This window comes from Desmodus rotundus, chromosome 4 (genome assembly GCF_022682495.2).
Source record: "Desmodus rotundus isolate HL8 chromosome 4, HLdesRot8A.1, whole genome shotgun sequence".
NCBI classification, from domain to species: Eukaryota; Metazoa; Chordata; class Mammalia; order Chiroptera; family Phyllostomidae; genus Desmodus; species Desmodus rotundus.
In genome coordinates this window covers 57570622-57587246 of record NC_071390.1, presented here as the reverse complement: position 1 = coordinate 57587246, position 16625 = coordinate 57570622, and the positions used below count along the sequence as shown (strand labels likewise).

Here is a 16625-nt window from a genome sequence, read left to right as displayed (position 1 = left end):
CCTCTTCCTCAAACCTCATCTAGTCCTCCTGAAGGTCAGGAGGGCAGAGCTAGGACCTGGACAAAACTCACTGACAGGCTGACTAGCAGAACATTGGCCTTCAGAGGCCATCCAGGGGATGGGCTGGGGACAAGGCTATTTTGCACACTGAGATCCTCTTCACTGCGTAGGGGCCCAGAGAGCAACATGGAAGCTCTTTGCCCATATGCAGACACACACGAGCCTCCAACTCACCCAGAACAACCCTAAGCACCCAAACCCCCCCACGCGCAATACCCAACCACAAGCACATCCACATCCTAACACACAACCTCCATGTGCTTCCAAGAAAACCCAAATGTACCCTGACACAATCAGCTCCCTCAGCATACATGGCCCCAACACCCCAACTCTGATTCCCAGGACTGGGGCTGTCTGCCAGGCTGGCTACATGAGTCTGGACCAGGACTGGAGGGGTCCTTACCGGTCCATATTGGTTTATATCCTTATTCTGTGTCTCCTGCAAGGCTGCCACAGTGGCAGTGGCTGTGGCAGTGGCCGTGGCTGCCGCTGCTGCCACTGCAGCTGCTGCGGCAGCGGCTGCCGGCTGACTGAAGTCAGCTGGCGGCCTGGTGTGCGGAGGGATGCCCATGCTTGCGGGGGCATTAGGACCCCCAGGGTAACTGTGAGGGAAAGAAGGGAAAAGTTAGATATGGCCTGGGCTGGGAGGGAGAGAATGGGGCAGTTCTAGGTCCTCCTGCCCTCAGCTCACAGATGAGGGAGGTGTCTAGACTCAGAGCCCAGAGGGGACCAGGGCCTCCTACAGGTGGGCAGCCATTCATGCTACTTAGCAACCATGAAGCTGCCGTGTTCTTGGAGCCCTGGTTGGGTGCCGGCTAGTGCTCACTCTCACGTGCTTTAAATCACTGCATCTTGGCTGCCCTGCTCAGCCCATTTTCTGGAAGAGGACTTGGAATCTCAGAGCTGGATTGCAGGCTGGGGATGCAGCTTCAGGTGTGGATGCCACCTGGGTTTAACTACCTGCTTCAGTGACACCCAGCAGGACTGTGGTCAGTCAGCTCTGGGAGCTGGGATGGGGTGAGGCAAAGGAGGTGGTCTTGGACAGAGCAGGGAGGCACGAAGAGGAATGGGGTGCCTCTGCCCCACCCATACCTCCGGAGTGCCTTCCTGGGGTTCCTTGCCCTTCCTTCCTCTTGAGCTGGGGGATTCTTAGCCTTGGCACAGCTCAGGCTCTATAACCAGCAAGACAGGGCTCATCTGCCTGTACCCCATCTACAGGTGCTCTTGAACTCCCCTCATCCAGCTCTTTTAGTGTCCTCCAACTTATAAAGATATGAGAAGAATCATTTTGAGGAATGTGATCCTTCTATCCCCATGGGCCTGATGCTGTCATAATGCCAGCCAGCTGCTGCAGTGTGAGGGAGCAGTGGCCTCAGGAGTGGGGGATGATTATGTCCCTTCAACTGATGGGACAGCTGAGGATGACAGAAGTGCCAGGGCTCGCTCACACTTTGCAGGCCAAGAAGCATGGCACTGGGATTTAAATCGGACTCTTTTGCTGGAGGGAGAGGAAGGCCAGGGCTGTCCACTGATTCTGAAGGATGTTGCTCTGACCAGCCCTGCTCACCTGGCCCCAAAGCCCCCGCTGCCGGGGTAGTTGGGCCGGCCGTACATGCCCTGCTGGATGTAGGGCTGTGCGGGACCAGCCTTGGCTGAGAACTGCTGCTGCTGCCCAGCAAACTGGGGGGAGTTGAGGCCGGGGTTGCTGGTGGTCATGCCCGATGCCATGGGGTTGCCGCCTGGATTCATGGGGTTGTTGGCATTGGCCATAGGGTTCCCGAGGACCTGTGGGCAGAAAAAGTGGTTGTCACCCAAGTGGGTAACCCCAGGTGAAATGGAGGGGAAAAAGGAGAAAGGGGGCCATGGAGAAAATGAAGCACAGGTTGAGCAACAGAAGAAAAGTGGAGAAAAAAGGGGGACATTTATTGTTCCCAGAGTGCACAAATGATTAGAAGGGGTAGCCCAGCCCAGAAGCAGACAGCATGGAAGAGGAGAACCTCAGCCAGAGCAGCTGGGCCTGCACCGGGCAGCTGGTAGTAAAACACTGGGCCTCTAGACCCTCCTACCCTGCAAAGGGGCCTGGATGCCCAGAGGGTTGGCTGTGGAGGCCATGGGTAGCTACTCTGTGAGGCCAAAGAGAAGCCCAACTTGCCAGCAATGGAGGGCAGCAGAATGCTGGTTGAGGGGGCCCCAAGGCCCAAGAACACAGGTAAGCCCCGTGGTTCCCTCCAAGGCAGCAACCAGTCCTGAGCCTGTCTCATGGCCACAGCAGAGACAGGAGGTGGAGGAGAGGGACGAGGGCAGGCAGAGAGGAAGGAGTGGAGGAAAGAGGAAGGCATGAGAAAGTGGGAGGCAGGGTTGACTAGGGATTTGTCACAAGTTTAGCTCGACATTTTGCTGAAATATAACCCAGGTCACCCAGGTTCAAAGACCACAGACGCTGGAGCCTTGAGTCATTAATACTCAGGAAGCTCTTCTGTTTATTCAAACGAAGGAAACATGGGTTAGGGAAAAAACCCTTGCTGTGTCTGTGAGATGAAAGCTATTCCCCCAGAAAGGCCTTAGGATGGGGCAGTGCCCAGGGGCCAGCTGCTGCCTTCCAAGGCAGGTGTGGGCTGCTCCTCGGTGAAGGTGTGTCCACAACTGGGTTTGCCCTCAACGCTGGTCTTTCCAGCTGGGCAGAGCCTGGGATAGCAAGGAGGACTACTGGCATGGCAAGGTGACCTGAGGGTCCCTGTACTTGAGGGATGGTTCTACCTGGAGGGCCTATGGCTGGGGGCAGGACAGGCTCTTACCTGGCTCTGGGATGTGTTGGTTACTCCCCAAACTGTGGTGACCACGGAGAGGGAGCCGGGAGGCTGGTTGGTATTCTGCTGCCACGGGACAGGGTCATAGGGGAATGACCCATCACTGCAAAGGAAAGCAGAGGGGGTGGTCTTCAGGGGCTACAGACACTGACTCATGCAGAGGAGTGCCCCATCACCCCACCATGCTCTGCGGCTCCCAGCCAAGCCTAGGCAGTTCTGTATACCCAGGGTCTGTGTCTGCTGCAGTGCAGGTGCACCTTGAATGATGACAGACTATGAGAGGGTGACCACCTCTCCTCCCCACCCCTGTCACGGAAGAGGTATCATCCCCATGGCTGTCTGTGTCACCTTAGTCTAAAGTCTACAGGCCACATTACAGAGGAGGAAGAAGAGAGACCTGCCAGCACAATCTAAGCTCCTCCTTCAGCCAGGATCTGACTCTTAAGTGGCTCTCTAGAAAGGGCTCTTTCCCCACACCAGCTTCCCCTCGGAACTTCCCGGTCCCTTCTCAGAAAAGGCTGGAAGGCCCCCAGTCTGAGTGCTGGCTCTTCCCGCTTCCTCTCTCATGGTGTTGGCTGCCCAGCCCAGCTGATTAGGCCTTGGGAAGGAGCTTCCTTCTGTCACTCTTTCCTCCCAACTCCAGTTCACAGATATAGGCTTACCTGCTCCCACCCGTTTCTTGTGCACACCCCCGCCAAGCTAAGCTCCCTCCAGCACCCAAGACACTGGGCACAATCAGAGATTTTCAATTGCTTTGCTGTTACAAGGCAAAGTCCCAACTGACACTGCAGAATGATTTACCCTGATCCCATTCCACCCTGTTTCCCGCCTTGGCTCCCACCTCTCCCAGAGCACTACCACCTGTGTTCCTCCATCTTCCCAGGCACCTCACTAGGCCCACCAGTACCCATCTGGTTTGGTGACATCTCCTGAGGAACCCGCAAATATCAGAAGCCAGGACTTAACTTTAGGTCCTGCCCTATACACAGTAGGAGTAAATGCTCCATAATGGCTTCCGAGTGGTTGCCATGGTGCAGGTTGAGAGTGACCCAAGGGAGAGGACCAGGCTACAGCTCCAGAGAGAGGGGCTGTTGGGGTCTCAGTCCCCAGGAGTGCACTGCTGGGCACTTGGTGGGGGGGTGGGGTCTCTGGAAGAGGAGGGTGGTGTGGCAGGAGAGCATCTCATGCCTCTGTCTGGCTTGTGCCTTTGTTACAATAAGTCAACAGAAGGCAGAGACCTTCACTCACGCCAGCCGAGCAGCCAGGCCAGGCCCTAGAGGCTGGGAGTACTGGGAGCAGAAATGCTGGGAGCCGGTCCAGAGGTCAGCACTTCCAGGAGGGAGGCCTGATCTGATACCATAGACAAAGAGGATGCTGGGGGCCTGGGTCTTGCATCTGCTCCTTGCTGGGTGGAGCCCTCGGCAGTGTGGGTAGAGTCAGGTGGGCACCCTGCAGAGGAGGTCAGACTGGAGGGTAGGACCATTTCACTGTGTGCCCGTGTTTGCTCTTCCTTTGTCTGGATTCCCTCCCTGCCTGGCCAGTCCCTGGCTTCCTGCTCATTTCTGCTCCACAGTCACCTCACTGCAGGGGCCTGTCCCAACCTCCTGGTATAAAAGCAACCCCACTCCATTTACTTTTCCTCTTATCCTGGAGTTTTTTGCTACCCTGGATACAAGTCCTGGTCCTAATTGCATTCAGTCTCCTCATCTGTAAAAATGGCCCCTCCTCCTCCCGCATCACCACCCACTCAGTGTTTTCAAGATGCTGGTCATGAAACATGAGTGGGTCATGACATTAAACTGGCATAAGGGGAAAAAAGAAGGAATAAAACAAAGCAATCAAATGGGATCACTTAGTAAGGATGAATACTATCCTTGAACTTACGTCTTGATTTCATCTACAAGTATATGTGCACCCGGGTCATGGTATAATATGTGTATTTACTCTGGGTCAAGTAGGTCTGGACAACATAGACCTTGGCAGCCTACGCCTGATGTGACTCAAGGAGGGGAATGCAGACAAAAAGGCTTTCTGAACTGGAAAGTGACACAGACTTTGATATTACTCATGACTTCTGGGGGAAAACAGAGAGAATTATGGTAGGGGAGGTGTTCTCAGGGAACCCAGCCCTCCTGCCTAATCCCTGCTGACCAGATATGATATGGGTCCTTAGAAAGCGGGTAATGACCAGAGGTAAGGCCAAAGGTGACAGACAGCTCACAGTGTATCTGGGGGTTCAGACTGGGGACCCAGAGAACATGGACAGGGTGGAAGGGCACAGGAAAGTAAGCAATGAGCCTGTTCCTCAGTGCGGCTGGGCTGGAAGAACCTCTGCTCTCCTAGGGAGGTCACCAGGCACCTGGGATACCACCTTGTCCCAGGGCCAGCACACTAGAGTGTCAAAGGAAGGCCGTGTACACTAGTTTTAAACAACAAAGAAGAGACACCGTGGACACCCTCTCTCATGCTCGGCCTTTGTCCTAGGTGTGGTTTGGATTGAACTCAGGACCCCCAGCAACTGCATACAGAACAAGCCCACATCTGTCCTGTCCCCAGAATTCCTGCCCCGCAAGCCCCCACATCAGCCCTGCAGGCCGACATCTGCTCTGACACTTGGCAGGTTCTGGAAGTAAAGTCCCCTGGAAGTCCCCAGAGACCAGCAGGGCCCCTTCTGAGTCCTTGAGGGCCAGCAGCTGCTGCCTCACCACCTCCAGCGGGGAGGCCCCAGCTCACCAGGATATTTCACAGGCCCACAAACAAGCTCCAACTGCCTGCCACTCCGTGGGTGGGCCCTGTGGGCGGAAACCTGCTCCTTCCTGTTTCGCCCCCCTCTACCCCAAACTCGGTGAGAAGCAAACTTAACCCATGTTCCCAAACTGGGCATTGTGCTGTCTGGCTCGTAGGCTCACCCCACAGCCCAGGCACATACCAGTGTGCAAGCATGTGTATGGTGGATGTGTGTGTGCACACAGTGACTCTGCTGGCATGCTGCTATGAACCCCCCAGGGGAAGAGACGGGCACACATATACAGGGGTGGTCTCGGGGACTTGCTCGCCTCCACTTGCACCTGCTGTAGAAGCAGAAGTGGCAGCCGAACCAACAGGGCTGTGACTCATCTCCTGGGGAGACAGCTCCTGCTGTCACAGTGAAGGCTCTCGCCCCCACAGGCGCGGCAGTCAGCCCTGCCAACGCCACCGCCCAGACTCAGACCATCACCACGGGGGCCCTGCCGGCTCCCAGTGCCCAAGGATCAGTACAAGCCAGGCTTCTGGGCCCTGTCAGGGTGGGAGGGGGCCCAGTGTGATGAAGAGAAAGCCTAGGGATGTGTGTGTATGTGTGTGTGTATGTCCTCAGGCCCCTTACCTCCTCTGGCAAGTACTATTTAACCAGCATATATGTTCAGCCCAGGCCAGAGGTCCCTGGCATTTCAGAGCTGCCCACTGGGAACTACTTCCCCACTCTTGTCCAGACCTGGCTGCAGTTCAGAAGGAGGCCAGAGCCCTTGGGATCTGAGAATCCCACTCTTAGTAATCCTGCCCAGCTCTGTACACCCTCTCTAGCATGAACCGGCCTCTGGCCACAGGCTGTCCCTGCCCCAGTCCTGTCCAGCCCGAACTGCCTCAAGAATCCTGTTTCATCTACAGAGGCACCTGTGTCAGAAGGTGCTTGGAATCTTAGCGATGTTCTCCTACCAAGTGCCTTCTGACACAGGGGGCGGCTAGCTGCCTTCCTACCTCTGTGCCTCTTCTCAGCATGGGATGCTTCATCACCACTTCTGAAAAATGCTAGGCATCCTTTCGAGGATCGTCCTCAGAAGGCCACTTTCTCCAGGAAGCCCTTGCTGCGTCCAATGGCCTGAAGTCTGCTTGCTTCTCATGTTTTTGGGGTCTGAACAAACCCTCCTGCGTCCTTCCTCTTGCCCAGGAGCCCTGAGTTCTCAGGCTCCCTGTGCCTGGCAAGATGCCCTCACACACCTATAGGTTTCATGAGCCTCTGTTAATCCAAGTGCCAGGGAGAAACAGCACCTATCTATGCTCATCTCCAGAGGACTAAGAATGAGCAAATGTGTCCACACAGTAAGTCTGATTGCCGGCTACCTACAGTGTACTTGTGACCACAGGGGCACCTGCACCCTGGGAGTGGGAGGTCCTGCCCCGAGAAAGAGGGATGGAGGGAAGCAGGCAAAGCCGCTATCCACTCTCTGTGCCTCAGTGTCATGACAGATGACAAGGGCCCCTCTCAGAGGCTCTCATGAGGATCCAGCGAACTCACATGTATAAGGCAAAATGACCATGTCCGGCACACCTTGGGCACCCTGAAACTGTTGGCTGCTGTTACTGTGGCTCTTGTTATGATTTACTGAGTGGATTGTCAATGATATTTACAATGTCAAGTGACTTTCACCTAAGAACTCAATTAATCCCTTTAAGTGAGCTCTACAGAAGCATTTCTTTGGAGCTGAGGCTCCCTGGGTCCTGGAGCTCACCAAGGGCCAGGTCGCCTGTGGGCCTGCCCATGTCTCACCATCTCAGGGAGCTTAGGATGCAGCAGGGAGAGCTGCCCTATACAAAGATGGCTACAATGCAAGGGAGCCACACTATGAAGATGACCAAAAAAGGTACAGTGTCTCGGGGAAGTCATCTTTGGGAAGCCACACAGCATGAAGGGACAGAGGATATGTAAATTTTGGCCTCAAAGTCTAGCTGCAGAGAAAACCTAAATAGTGTCCCAGGGAAAAAACACTTTATACATCAAATCACTAGATTTGGCCTGAACTCAGTATATTGGCAAATATCCAGGGACTCTGACTTAACATTTTTGATGGTAATATTCAAATGGCAAGACAGTACTTAGCTATCTGGGGTCCGAACTTAGACTCTTTGGGGAGTCTTGGCTCTGCTGGTGGTGATATCTGTGATCTGGGACATGTTACTTTAAGTCAGTCTCAACTTTCTCATCTGTAAAGTAGGACTTACCCTCTCCTAGGATGAAACCTGTAAACACAGGTAAAGTTAAGCACAATGCCTGGCAGACAGCCCCTGTTCAATTGTACTTACATTTTTCTCTCAATTTCTCCAGCCTCAATGCCATGTAAATACTGATATTTACTTGATGCTACAATGAAGGTGCTTAGTTTTGCAAATGTGCTAGCAATGGGAGGGGGTGTTATTATCATTCCTGAGTATTGAACATATCTTCCAAGCCTCTGAGGCTCTCCTCAGTGTTCCTCTGTCTTCCTTTTGTATCCTATCTACATATAGATACTGAACTCCTATCTATATGTCAGAGCCCAGCCTGGATACTCCCTTTTGTGACTCTCCTAAACAGAACCAAGGAAATTTTCCTCAGTTCCCTCAGCACTTTAAGAGCTCCTCACACTGCAGTTAGAGTAGATGGTTTACATGCCTGTTTGCCAGCTCCATGGGCAGTGCCCAGTGTTTACTAAATGTAGGAAAATGAGTCAAGCCCAGGAACAGGGAGGGATGACTCCTGGTTCCTGGGTATCTCCTGTGGCAGTGTCCCCAGACATTTAAGGAAGAAAGAGGAGGAGGGCTGAGTTATTTCTCCCCTTGCACTTCTAACAGCCATTTTATTTGGGAGAAATAGCGAATTCCGATTGAGGGCATTGTGAGACCCTAATGAATTTCCCTGATCCAGTTATATTGGTCCCTTCTCTGTGCGAGGCTGTAGTGTTACCACTAATGAAACATGAGGCAGTGAGGAGCCGAGGCTCCCACCCTCTTTAATTTAGGGGAATCATTAACAGCATTCTCCATCATCACAATTACTGGGGCCTGTTTCCTCTTCTCCCTGCGGTGAAACTTAAGAGAGGAACTTGTGCAGCTAACTGCATATTAGAGGGTTCTAAATTTTTTCAATAGGAAGGAGGAAAGGAAAGGATTCTTGCATCCTGGCAATCTTGAACTGATGGACCAGGATTTATGGGTCCTTCAACCCCCCTCTCATTGTTTTTTTGTTTTAAATTTTCTGGGGGCAAGAAGAAGGGTTGATTACAAACTGAGCTGTGGGTAGTATAGCTGTGCAAAAGCTAAACATGAAAGTGGTGTGATGTACCAAGGGGAAAAGATGGGGGTTCAGTTCTGCCCAACCCCTTCTTTGTTAGCTGACCATGGATGGCCACAGGAGAGTTGGATGTCACCGGGCTGAGGTTAGGAGTTCAATGACCAGTCCATGGGGCTTCCCGTGTGCCAGGCCTGGGGACACGCATGTAAGTCCTGCACTGCTGTTTCTATAGATGAGGAAACTGAGGCACGGAGAGGTTATGGAACTGTTCCAAAGTTACCCAGCTAGAAGATGGCAGAGCTGAAACTCAACGCCTGCAGCCTGGTTCTAGGGCCCGTGCCCCAACCTGTTACAGCAAGGAGCACCAGCGCCCTGCCCAGGAGCCTGTCCTCTGGGGGTCGCAAACCCCTCACCTGGAAGAGGAAGGGTGGCACCCGTCAGCCTCAGAACCTTCCCCAGCAATTTTAAGCTTTGATTATAACCAAATTAAGAGTATAAACAAGATTTATTAGGCTTTTAATTACCTTTGCAGCACAGATTTGCATACGGACAATGTGCTAACAGTAAATGGCTTTTTTAACCACTCATTAAAAGTCTGGGAGTGAAAGTCAGAAATATTTGTCGGTGTCAAGTCTGAGTCACGGCAGGGACTGTGAAGGGGTCTTGCTGCCCAGTTGAAGGCCTGAGCCGCTTCCTAACCTGGGCTGGCCTCTCCAGGCTCCCTTTCTCCTGTGCAGGGCTGTGCACCTCTGTGGTGGATGACGGCGTCCACCCACAGCTTCGTGGTCAGGGCCAAACAGGGAGCGAGTCCAAACTGCTCCACAAACCCTAAAGCTCTACCCAAGCACATGGGCACTCAGAATTTGTACTGACTACCATCACCCCCAGGGACAACTTGGGGCTGCAGTGGCCTGACCCTTTTTTGACACCTCCTCATGGTGCTGAGTACCACCTTGTGTTCAGTGGCTCAAGGGCTCATAGGCCTTGCCTGGAGGCACAGGCCCCAACTCACAGCCTGGGGCCTCGATGCCAACCTCCATGACCTCTGAGGCCTGCAATAGACGTGACTGCAATACCTGAGCTACAGAAATCCAAGTCACAGGGTCCTCACAAAACAGCCTGGAGCTTCAAGCTTCCAGGGATTCCTCACCCTCCCCGGTTTGCTTGTTCTAGAGTCCCCACACAGGACCTGAATCTTCAAACAGCCAGGTACCTCCCAGCACCAAATCCTGAACATCTCAGGCTCCCCAAACTCACCCCAGCCCGCCATCCCCTTAATGAAAAGGTAAAAGGAGGTAACTTCCTTCAGGTCCCTCAATACAGCTGTGGAGAACGATGGTCAGAAGAGCTTCTTATTTGCGAAAGTACAGTTGACCCTTGGACAACATGGGATTGAACTGCGCAGGCCCATCTATATATGGATTTTTCAGCTGACCCACGTGGTTCAAACATGCGCTATTCAAGTTGTCCTCGGAGAGCCTCCTGACAGTCAGCTCGGCCATCTTCTTCCTTCTGAACCTCAAGGCCTGCCCGTCACCCAACCCTAACTCTGCCTCAATCTGCCAGCTCCCTATTTTGCCTCACTGAGTCCTATTTCTCCACTGAGCAGGATTCAGCCCTTGAAGCACAGACACCCTTTGTTTGTTCAACCCAGAGACTATCTATCAGTCTCAAGACTTTAGCTCAATTCGGCAAGACCTGGCAAAGGGCTGGCCATGGTCCAGATCCATGGTACTCTGCAACTCAGGTGGTCAAGGCCAAGCAGGTCTAAGGCAGGTCTCTCATGGGGCTGCAGGGCCCTGGCCCGCCATCAGCAACATCTTTACTGAAATGACTTGGAGGAGAGAAGGTTGGGGAGGACAGGAGAGCTGGGATGATGAGAAGTAGGATGATTCTGGCAGGACAAAGAGTTATGGGGCTAAAACATCACAAGACAAAATGCAAAGCATGTAACTTGGGTTGCATTTAGCCACAGCTTGCACTCAGCAGCTGGTAGCAGTTCAGATGGAAGACACCTGAGGCCAGGAGCAAAGGGTGGAAGGAGGGTGGAGGCATGTTTCACTTCTCTAAAGCAGAGGTCCCTAACCGTGGGTGATACCCCCACCCCCAAATGTGTGAGAGCACTTTAGCCATGCATGGGGGCCACTAGAAGACATCAAAGGTCCTGAAAAGTCCCGCAACTTGAAAAATTACCCTGTCCAAAATACCAACAGGACCCCCCAAGAAACTTCCACAGGGCAGGGTGGGGGTGGCACTGTTCGATGAGCTGGAATTGTCCTACGTCTGGCCAAGGGTGTGGTGAGGTAGTGACCCTGGGTGGAGGTGGTGGGCTGGCTGCTGTGCTGAGTGCTTCTGACTGAGGCAGGAAGCCACAAGCTGAGGCCATCCTGCCTGGGCAGGGCTCTGACTCCAGGAGCTCTGAGACCCAATATCCTCCAATTAAGATTTATAAAGCATGGCCAATATCCCACTTGCAGGTGGTGTGACCCAGGTCTCCTTCCATGAGTTCTGGGTGCCAGGTGCCTCGGCCAGGCTGGGTAATAAGCTGAGCTTGATTGCAAATGCCCCTCCTGGTCATCTGCGGGGACCCGCATGGGGAGAGCATCCCCAGCTCAGAAAGGGACTGGCAAGATAATTAACTGGAGAACTTACAGATCCTGGCCACGTGCTCCTTCTGAGGCTGGTACAGGGCAGACTGACCAGCTCCTTGGTGCCTGATGGCCTCTGACAAGCCCATTCCTGCCTGGGACCCTGAGCTTCTGGTGGCCCAGCCTAACTCAGCTCCTTCCTGGTAGAGCCTGGACTGGCTGTGTCCCCATGTAGGGGTGGGACCAGCAGCCCTGTGACCTTCCTCAGCCTCTTCTGGTCCCAAGATACTGCTCAGGAAGGAGGAAAGGTGCTGGGTTCAGGACTGCTAACTTTCTACCAGAAGTCTGGACACAAAGAAGAGACAGCCCTCCCCCAAAGGGAAAAAGCAGTCAGGCTGGGGAAGACAAGCGCTCCAGCCTGTTTTTATGGGGGTGGAGCAGAAATAGTGCTCACCCCTGAGAATTTAAAGTGCATTTTAGAAAACGTACTTTCCCCACCCCATTCTCCACCTGTGGAGCAAGCATTTCTTAGAAGATCTGTGGCCTGAGGGGTGGCTTCCCAGCATTCACCCAAGCAGCCCCTGGCCTGGCCCTGGGGACACGGCCCACTTACCTGTGCGACAGAGTGGGTTTCATGGAGCTCATGGAATTGAGGGGGGGCTGCATGGGGAGTTTCCCGGGAGGGGCGTCGCTCTGGCGGCTCTTCTGATGGCGGAGCAGCAGCAGGCGGCCGAGCTCCTCGCACCAGGAGGACAGCAGGGCTGCAAGGAAGGAGAGGATCATCAGTGGGCACCTTGGCCCCACACCCGGACATGCCTACCCCCATCTCCCTCTCCCAGTGTTACTGATGCTGGCTTTGCTGCCCACCTTTGTGTGACACCAGGAGAGTCACTAAGCCTGCTCAGGAGGCCTTTGTGTTCTCTCCTGTAAAGGGGACTAACACCCCTGAAAAGCTGCTGTTGCTGTAGAAGTAGGTCAGAGGAGGGCCGATACAATGGCAAAGAGGAGCATGAAGATGGTGAAGATAATGGCAAAGAGGAGAGTGAAGATGGACAGCAGAGAAGATGCCGAGGGGAGGCCAGGGTGCCAAACAAAGACCTCGTGTGGAGCAAGGTTAGGAACTGCCAACCCCCCAGAGACTTCTTAGTGAAGTCCAAACCCCAGATTCTGGACAAGCAGATTGACAGAGCTTTTCCCCATGGGTGGAGCCAAAACCAGAGGATTGAAACAAAGTCCAGAGCCTTCCTGGAGCCCATGGACAATCCCAGGAGTGCCTGCAGGATTCTCCCCGAAACTCCTCCCGACAAAGGGCTGCACTGCGCACAGGTGCACGTGGCTCCTGGTCAGGCTGAGACTGGCCCGTGCTGCTGGGCACAATGTTGGGGAAGACGGAGGACATCAGGGTAGAGGGCTGCCTGGGAGAGGGCGGTGGGAGCTGGGCTAGAATCTCCCAGGGGCACCAAAGGCAGCAACACACAAGAACCCTCCACATCCAGGCTTAGAGATGCCTTAAAAACCTAGAATTAACAAGGTGCTGGTAGGAAAGTACAGCTTTTCTTTCATCCTTCACTGTCCCTGTGTGGCCACCAAGGGTCAAAAGCACCCCCAAGGTCAGGATGTCTGACCAGTCTTTCCAAAGTGCAAGAGGGAGACAAGGTTTGGGGAGGAAGTAAGGAGTTGGGAAGGCTAGGCTGTCATCAGTTTGCTGTGTGACCCTATGGAGCTCACATACCCTCTCTGGGCCTCCGTTTGCTTGCAGGGAAAGGGGTATAATGACCCTTGCCCTGATTTCCTCCCAGGGCTGTGGTGAGGGACAGCTGCCGAGACTGTGCAGAAGCTAAAAGGGGTGACCACACCACAACCAATGGCCCACTCTTGCCACGAGTGCTTCAGCCAGACTGATCTGAGAGTTCTGGAAGTAGCCAACCAGATCAGGTAGCCAGGGGACTTTGAACCCAGAACTGCTTCAGCCACTTGGCTGGACAGAGAGCTCACTGTCTCATTTCTTGGGTCTCCCATCTGAATGCTGTGCAACATGCTTCTGCATCCCTTCCTCAAATCTGCCCCCAGACAATCCAGGATGCCAGCTATTATCCCCATTCTACAGATGGGAAGACTGAGACTCAGGCAGGTGAAGTCACTCACTCACAGTAACCAGAGAAGGTCAGAGGGCCAGAGACACAGATGGTGCCCCTGCCCTACACCCTGGTGATAGAGCCTAATGCTGGACCAGAATGTGCGGGAGATGAAACCCTGCAGAAGGCAAAAACCAAGTAGCACGTCTCCAGTCTCTCTGACTGAATCACAGGCCTCATCTGAATCACACCCTTTACTACATTCAGCTGGCACCGGGGAAAGATGCCCAGATGCACACGCCCGGGAGTGACTGGGCAGAGCTGCCACTTCACACACTGCTTGGATCCTGAATAAGGGCCGCCATCAGCAGCGCTGGAGACCCTCTGAGACCCTGTCAGACTGTGCCCCTGTCTATGCCCTGAAAAGCTCTACTAGGAATGAAGAGCAAGTGGAGCCTGGCATCTTGGGGAACAGTGGGTTTTTCCTGCCCCTCACTGAGTGGGCAGGGGCCAGGAGGTGGGTTTTAGGACCAGCAGAAGAACCCCGTCCATCCAATCCTGCTGTGAGTTGCCTGGGAGAGGTGCCTACATTTCATGAGCTGGCTAGGGGCCCAAGGGCAAGGGAAGGGCACTGGTTCTTACGGGGAACCGGGCAGGACGGCAAGGGGTCCCACCAGGGCTGCTGGGTGTATCTGCTCAGCTTGTGCGGTACACAGAGATGCCTGACCAAAGTGGCATGTGGGGGCCAAAATCCAGCTTCTGCCCTCTCTCAAGAGGGTACCTGTCTCTCTCTCTTGGCTGGGGTGCCAATGGGCAAGCTGTGTCTTAAAAGATGTGTCCTACCCCTGACCAGGGGCTCACGTTGCCACCCCTGCACACGGGGTGTTGGAGAGAAGCCCCCACCCTGGTGTGCGTCTGCCCAGAAACCGTGGCCAAAGGCCCCCAGAGTAGGTGCCCCACACACATCTGCTGCAGCTAGAGGGGGAAGCAGCCTATTCAAAGAGGTTGGAACAAACAGAAATGAATTTCTAGATTGCTCCATTCTTCTCCCAGGCCCCTAGTTACTGTTTCTTGTGCGGGGGGCACCGGGCATCTGGAAACTCATTTGCACGCCAAGCACGAGGCGCTGGATTACAGTGACGGAGGGACTGCTCTGTTGCCAGCACAAAGGACGGCCACAGATGGTGCGCCTGCTGCCCGCGCCACCGCCCTCCCCCCACTGCCTTGCTCCTCCTGGGGGCTACCAAGCCATGTAGGAGGGACAGGGGGGCACCGGGAAGCATTCAGCGCTTTCCTCCAATGTCAAAGACCACCCCCCTGCTTGGTCAAGGACAACAGTCATCTTCCTATCAGAAAACACTACCAGAGTGTTTTTCCTTAAAGGAATAAAATAAAGGGAAGCTGGTGGTATAGCAGGGCCTGGGATGCTGTAAGCAGATGGGATGTGTGACCTAGGCAGCCAGTGCACAGCAGAGATGCCAGGACAGCCACGTTTCTACAACTGGAAGGGACGGGATGGGATTCGAGGCAGCACTGCCCTCAGCCCCTTGGCCTGAGCACGGAGGCCACGTGGGCAGGCGCAGCGGGAAGATGCATGGCAGACAGGCCTAGCGCGCGCTGTCATCATGGCTTAAACCAACACAGGCTGTTCTGAGGCAAATGCAAGTTAATGACAACACATGGGAATTTTAGCCAGAAAGGGAGTCTGGGGCACTGCCGAGAACCAGGAGGACCAACAGACAGACAGAAGCAGGTAGGGGATCACAGAAGCACAGAAAGATAGCCCAGTGAGGGGGGGGGGTCTGCGTGTGTGCCCAGATCTGGCTGTCTGCACACGGCGGGGTGAGTGTGCCTGCTTTCATGAAGTAGGTCCTACCCACAAGCCTCTTTGGTTCTGTCTTTGCTCTGGGCAGTCCTTGGGGTGGGGCATGAAAAGGGACCACTGAGCACAGCCTCTGGGACTGTGGGACTGTGGAGGAGTACCAGTCATGAAGAGTTCTAGGATGCAGTAGGAGGCATAGGAAGGCCTGGTATAGCATGCACAAAGCACGCCCAGCCATGGGAAGAATTTCAGGGAGATACTAGCCATCCTTAGCTGTACAGGCAGGGTCAGGAATGTCCCTCCTACTGCCTGGGGGGCTATGGAAGCCACCCTTCACCTCATCCTGTGAGCATCACTCACCCTGACAGGCTGGGTTCCACCGGTTAGAACTACGTGACCTCAGGCAAATTGCAGAAGCTCTCTGGGCTTCAGTTTCTTGATCTGTTAAATGGGCATAATATGAATGCTCACTCCTTAGGATCATTCTAATGTGTAAATGACACCAACACCCACAAAGTGCTGAAAACAGTCTGGTGCAGCAAGCATGGAGTCCTAGAACGCACTGTGTGTGGTCTCTGGAGAGCAGAGGGCACATGTGCAAATGCCTCTATTCTCTGCAGGCAGTAAAGCACATCATGAGTGGGAGGAAGCCATCCCAGGCCCCTCCAACCATGTCAAGGAAGCGTTGAGGGGCTCCAGGGCCACCACCCAGGAGAGGGGAGAGGTGGGGACAGCAGAGGGCAGGCCGTGGGGAGCAGAGGCTGAGCCCTGGCTCTGGAGCCCCATAGACAGGAATTAAAAGTTGTGTCCTGCCACTCTGGCTCTGAGATTTCACACAGCTGCTGCTTCACCATGGGAGCTCCAATTTCCCCATCTGTGAAATTGGCTTAACAGAAGCTGCCCACCTCAGTGAGAGGACCTGAGCCATAAGTGACTGTTGTCAATCAACTGCAGGGGTATCCAAGAAAGGGAGGCAGGATGGGCAGAGACCAAAGGACCCTGGAACCTACAGCAGCCCCTCAATCCTATACCCACCACTGCACCCGTAACACCAGGAAACCTGGTGAGGCACCGACTCTGGAACTACCGTATTTTAGGACTATAAGATGCACCTACATTTTAGAAGAGGAAAATAGGAAAAAAACCCGCTTCACCGCTGCCCACCCGCAGCCAGGTAAACTACATTCAGACCATACCACGCGTCCTCATTCCCTCCCAAATTTCCGGGGAGGGGGGGAGAGTCCTGAA

General features: G+C 54.2%; 1 protein-coding gene across 8 annotated transcripts in view; it reads right to left on the bottom strand.

Annotated features, from left to right (window-relative positions):
* Positions 1-16625, bottom strand: part of ZMIZ1 (zinc finger MIZ-type containing 1) — a 226957-nt gene that overhangs the window by 23380 nt on the left and 186952 nt on the right. For all 8 annotated transcript variants that reach the window (XM_053922731.1, XM_053922730.1, XM_053922735.1 and 5 more), the window contains 4 exons: positions 12094-12241; positions 2856-2970; positions 1628-1845; positions 464-662 (listed from right to left, as the gene is read on the bottom strand). In XM_053922731.1, coding sequence (XP_053778706.1) covers positions 464-662; positions 1628-1845; positions 2856-2970; positions 12094-12241 — 680 coding nt within the window. The remainder of the gene's footprint in view (positions 1-463; positions 663-1627; positions 1846-2855; positions 2971-12093; positions 12242-16625) is intronic.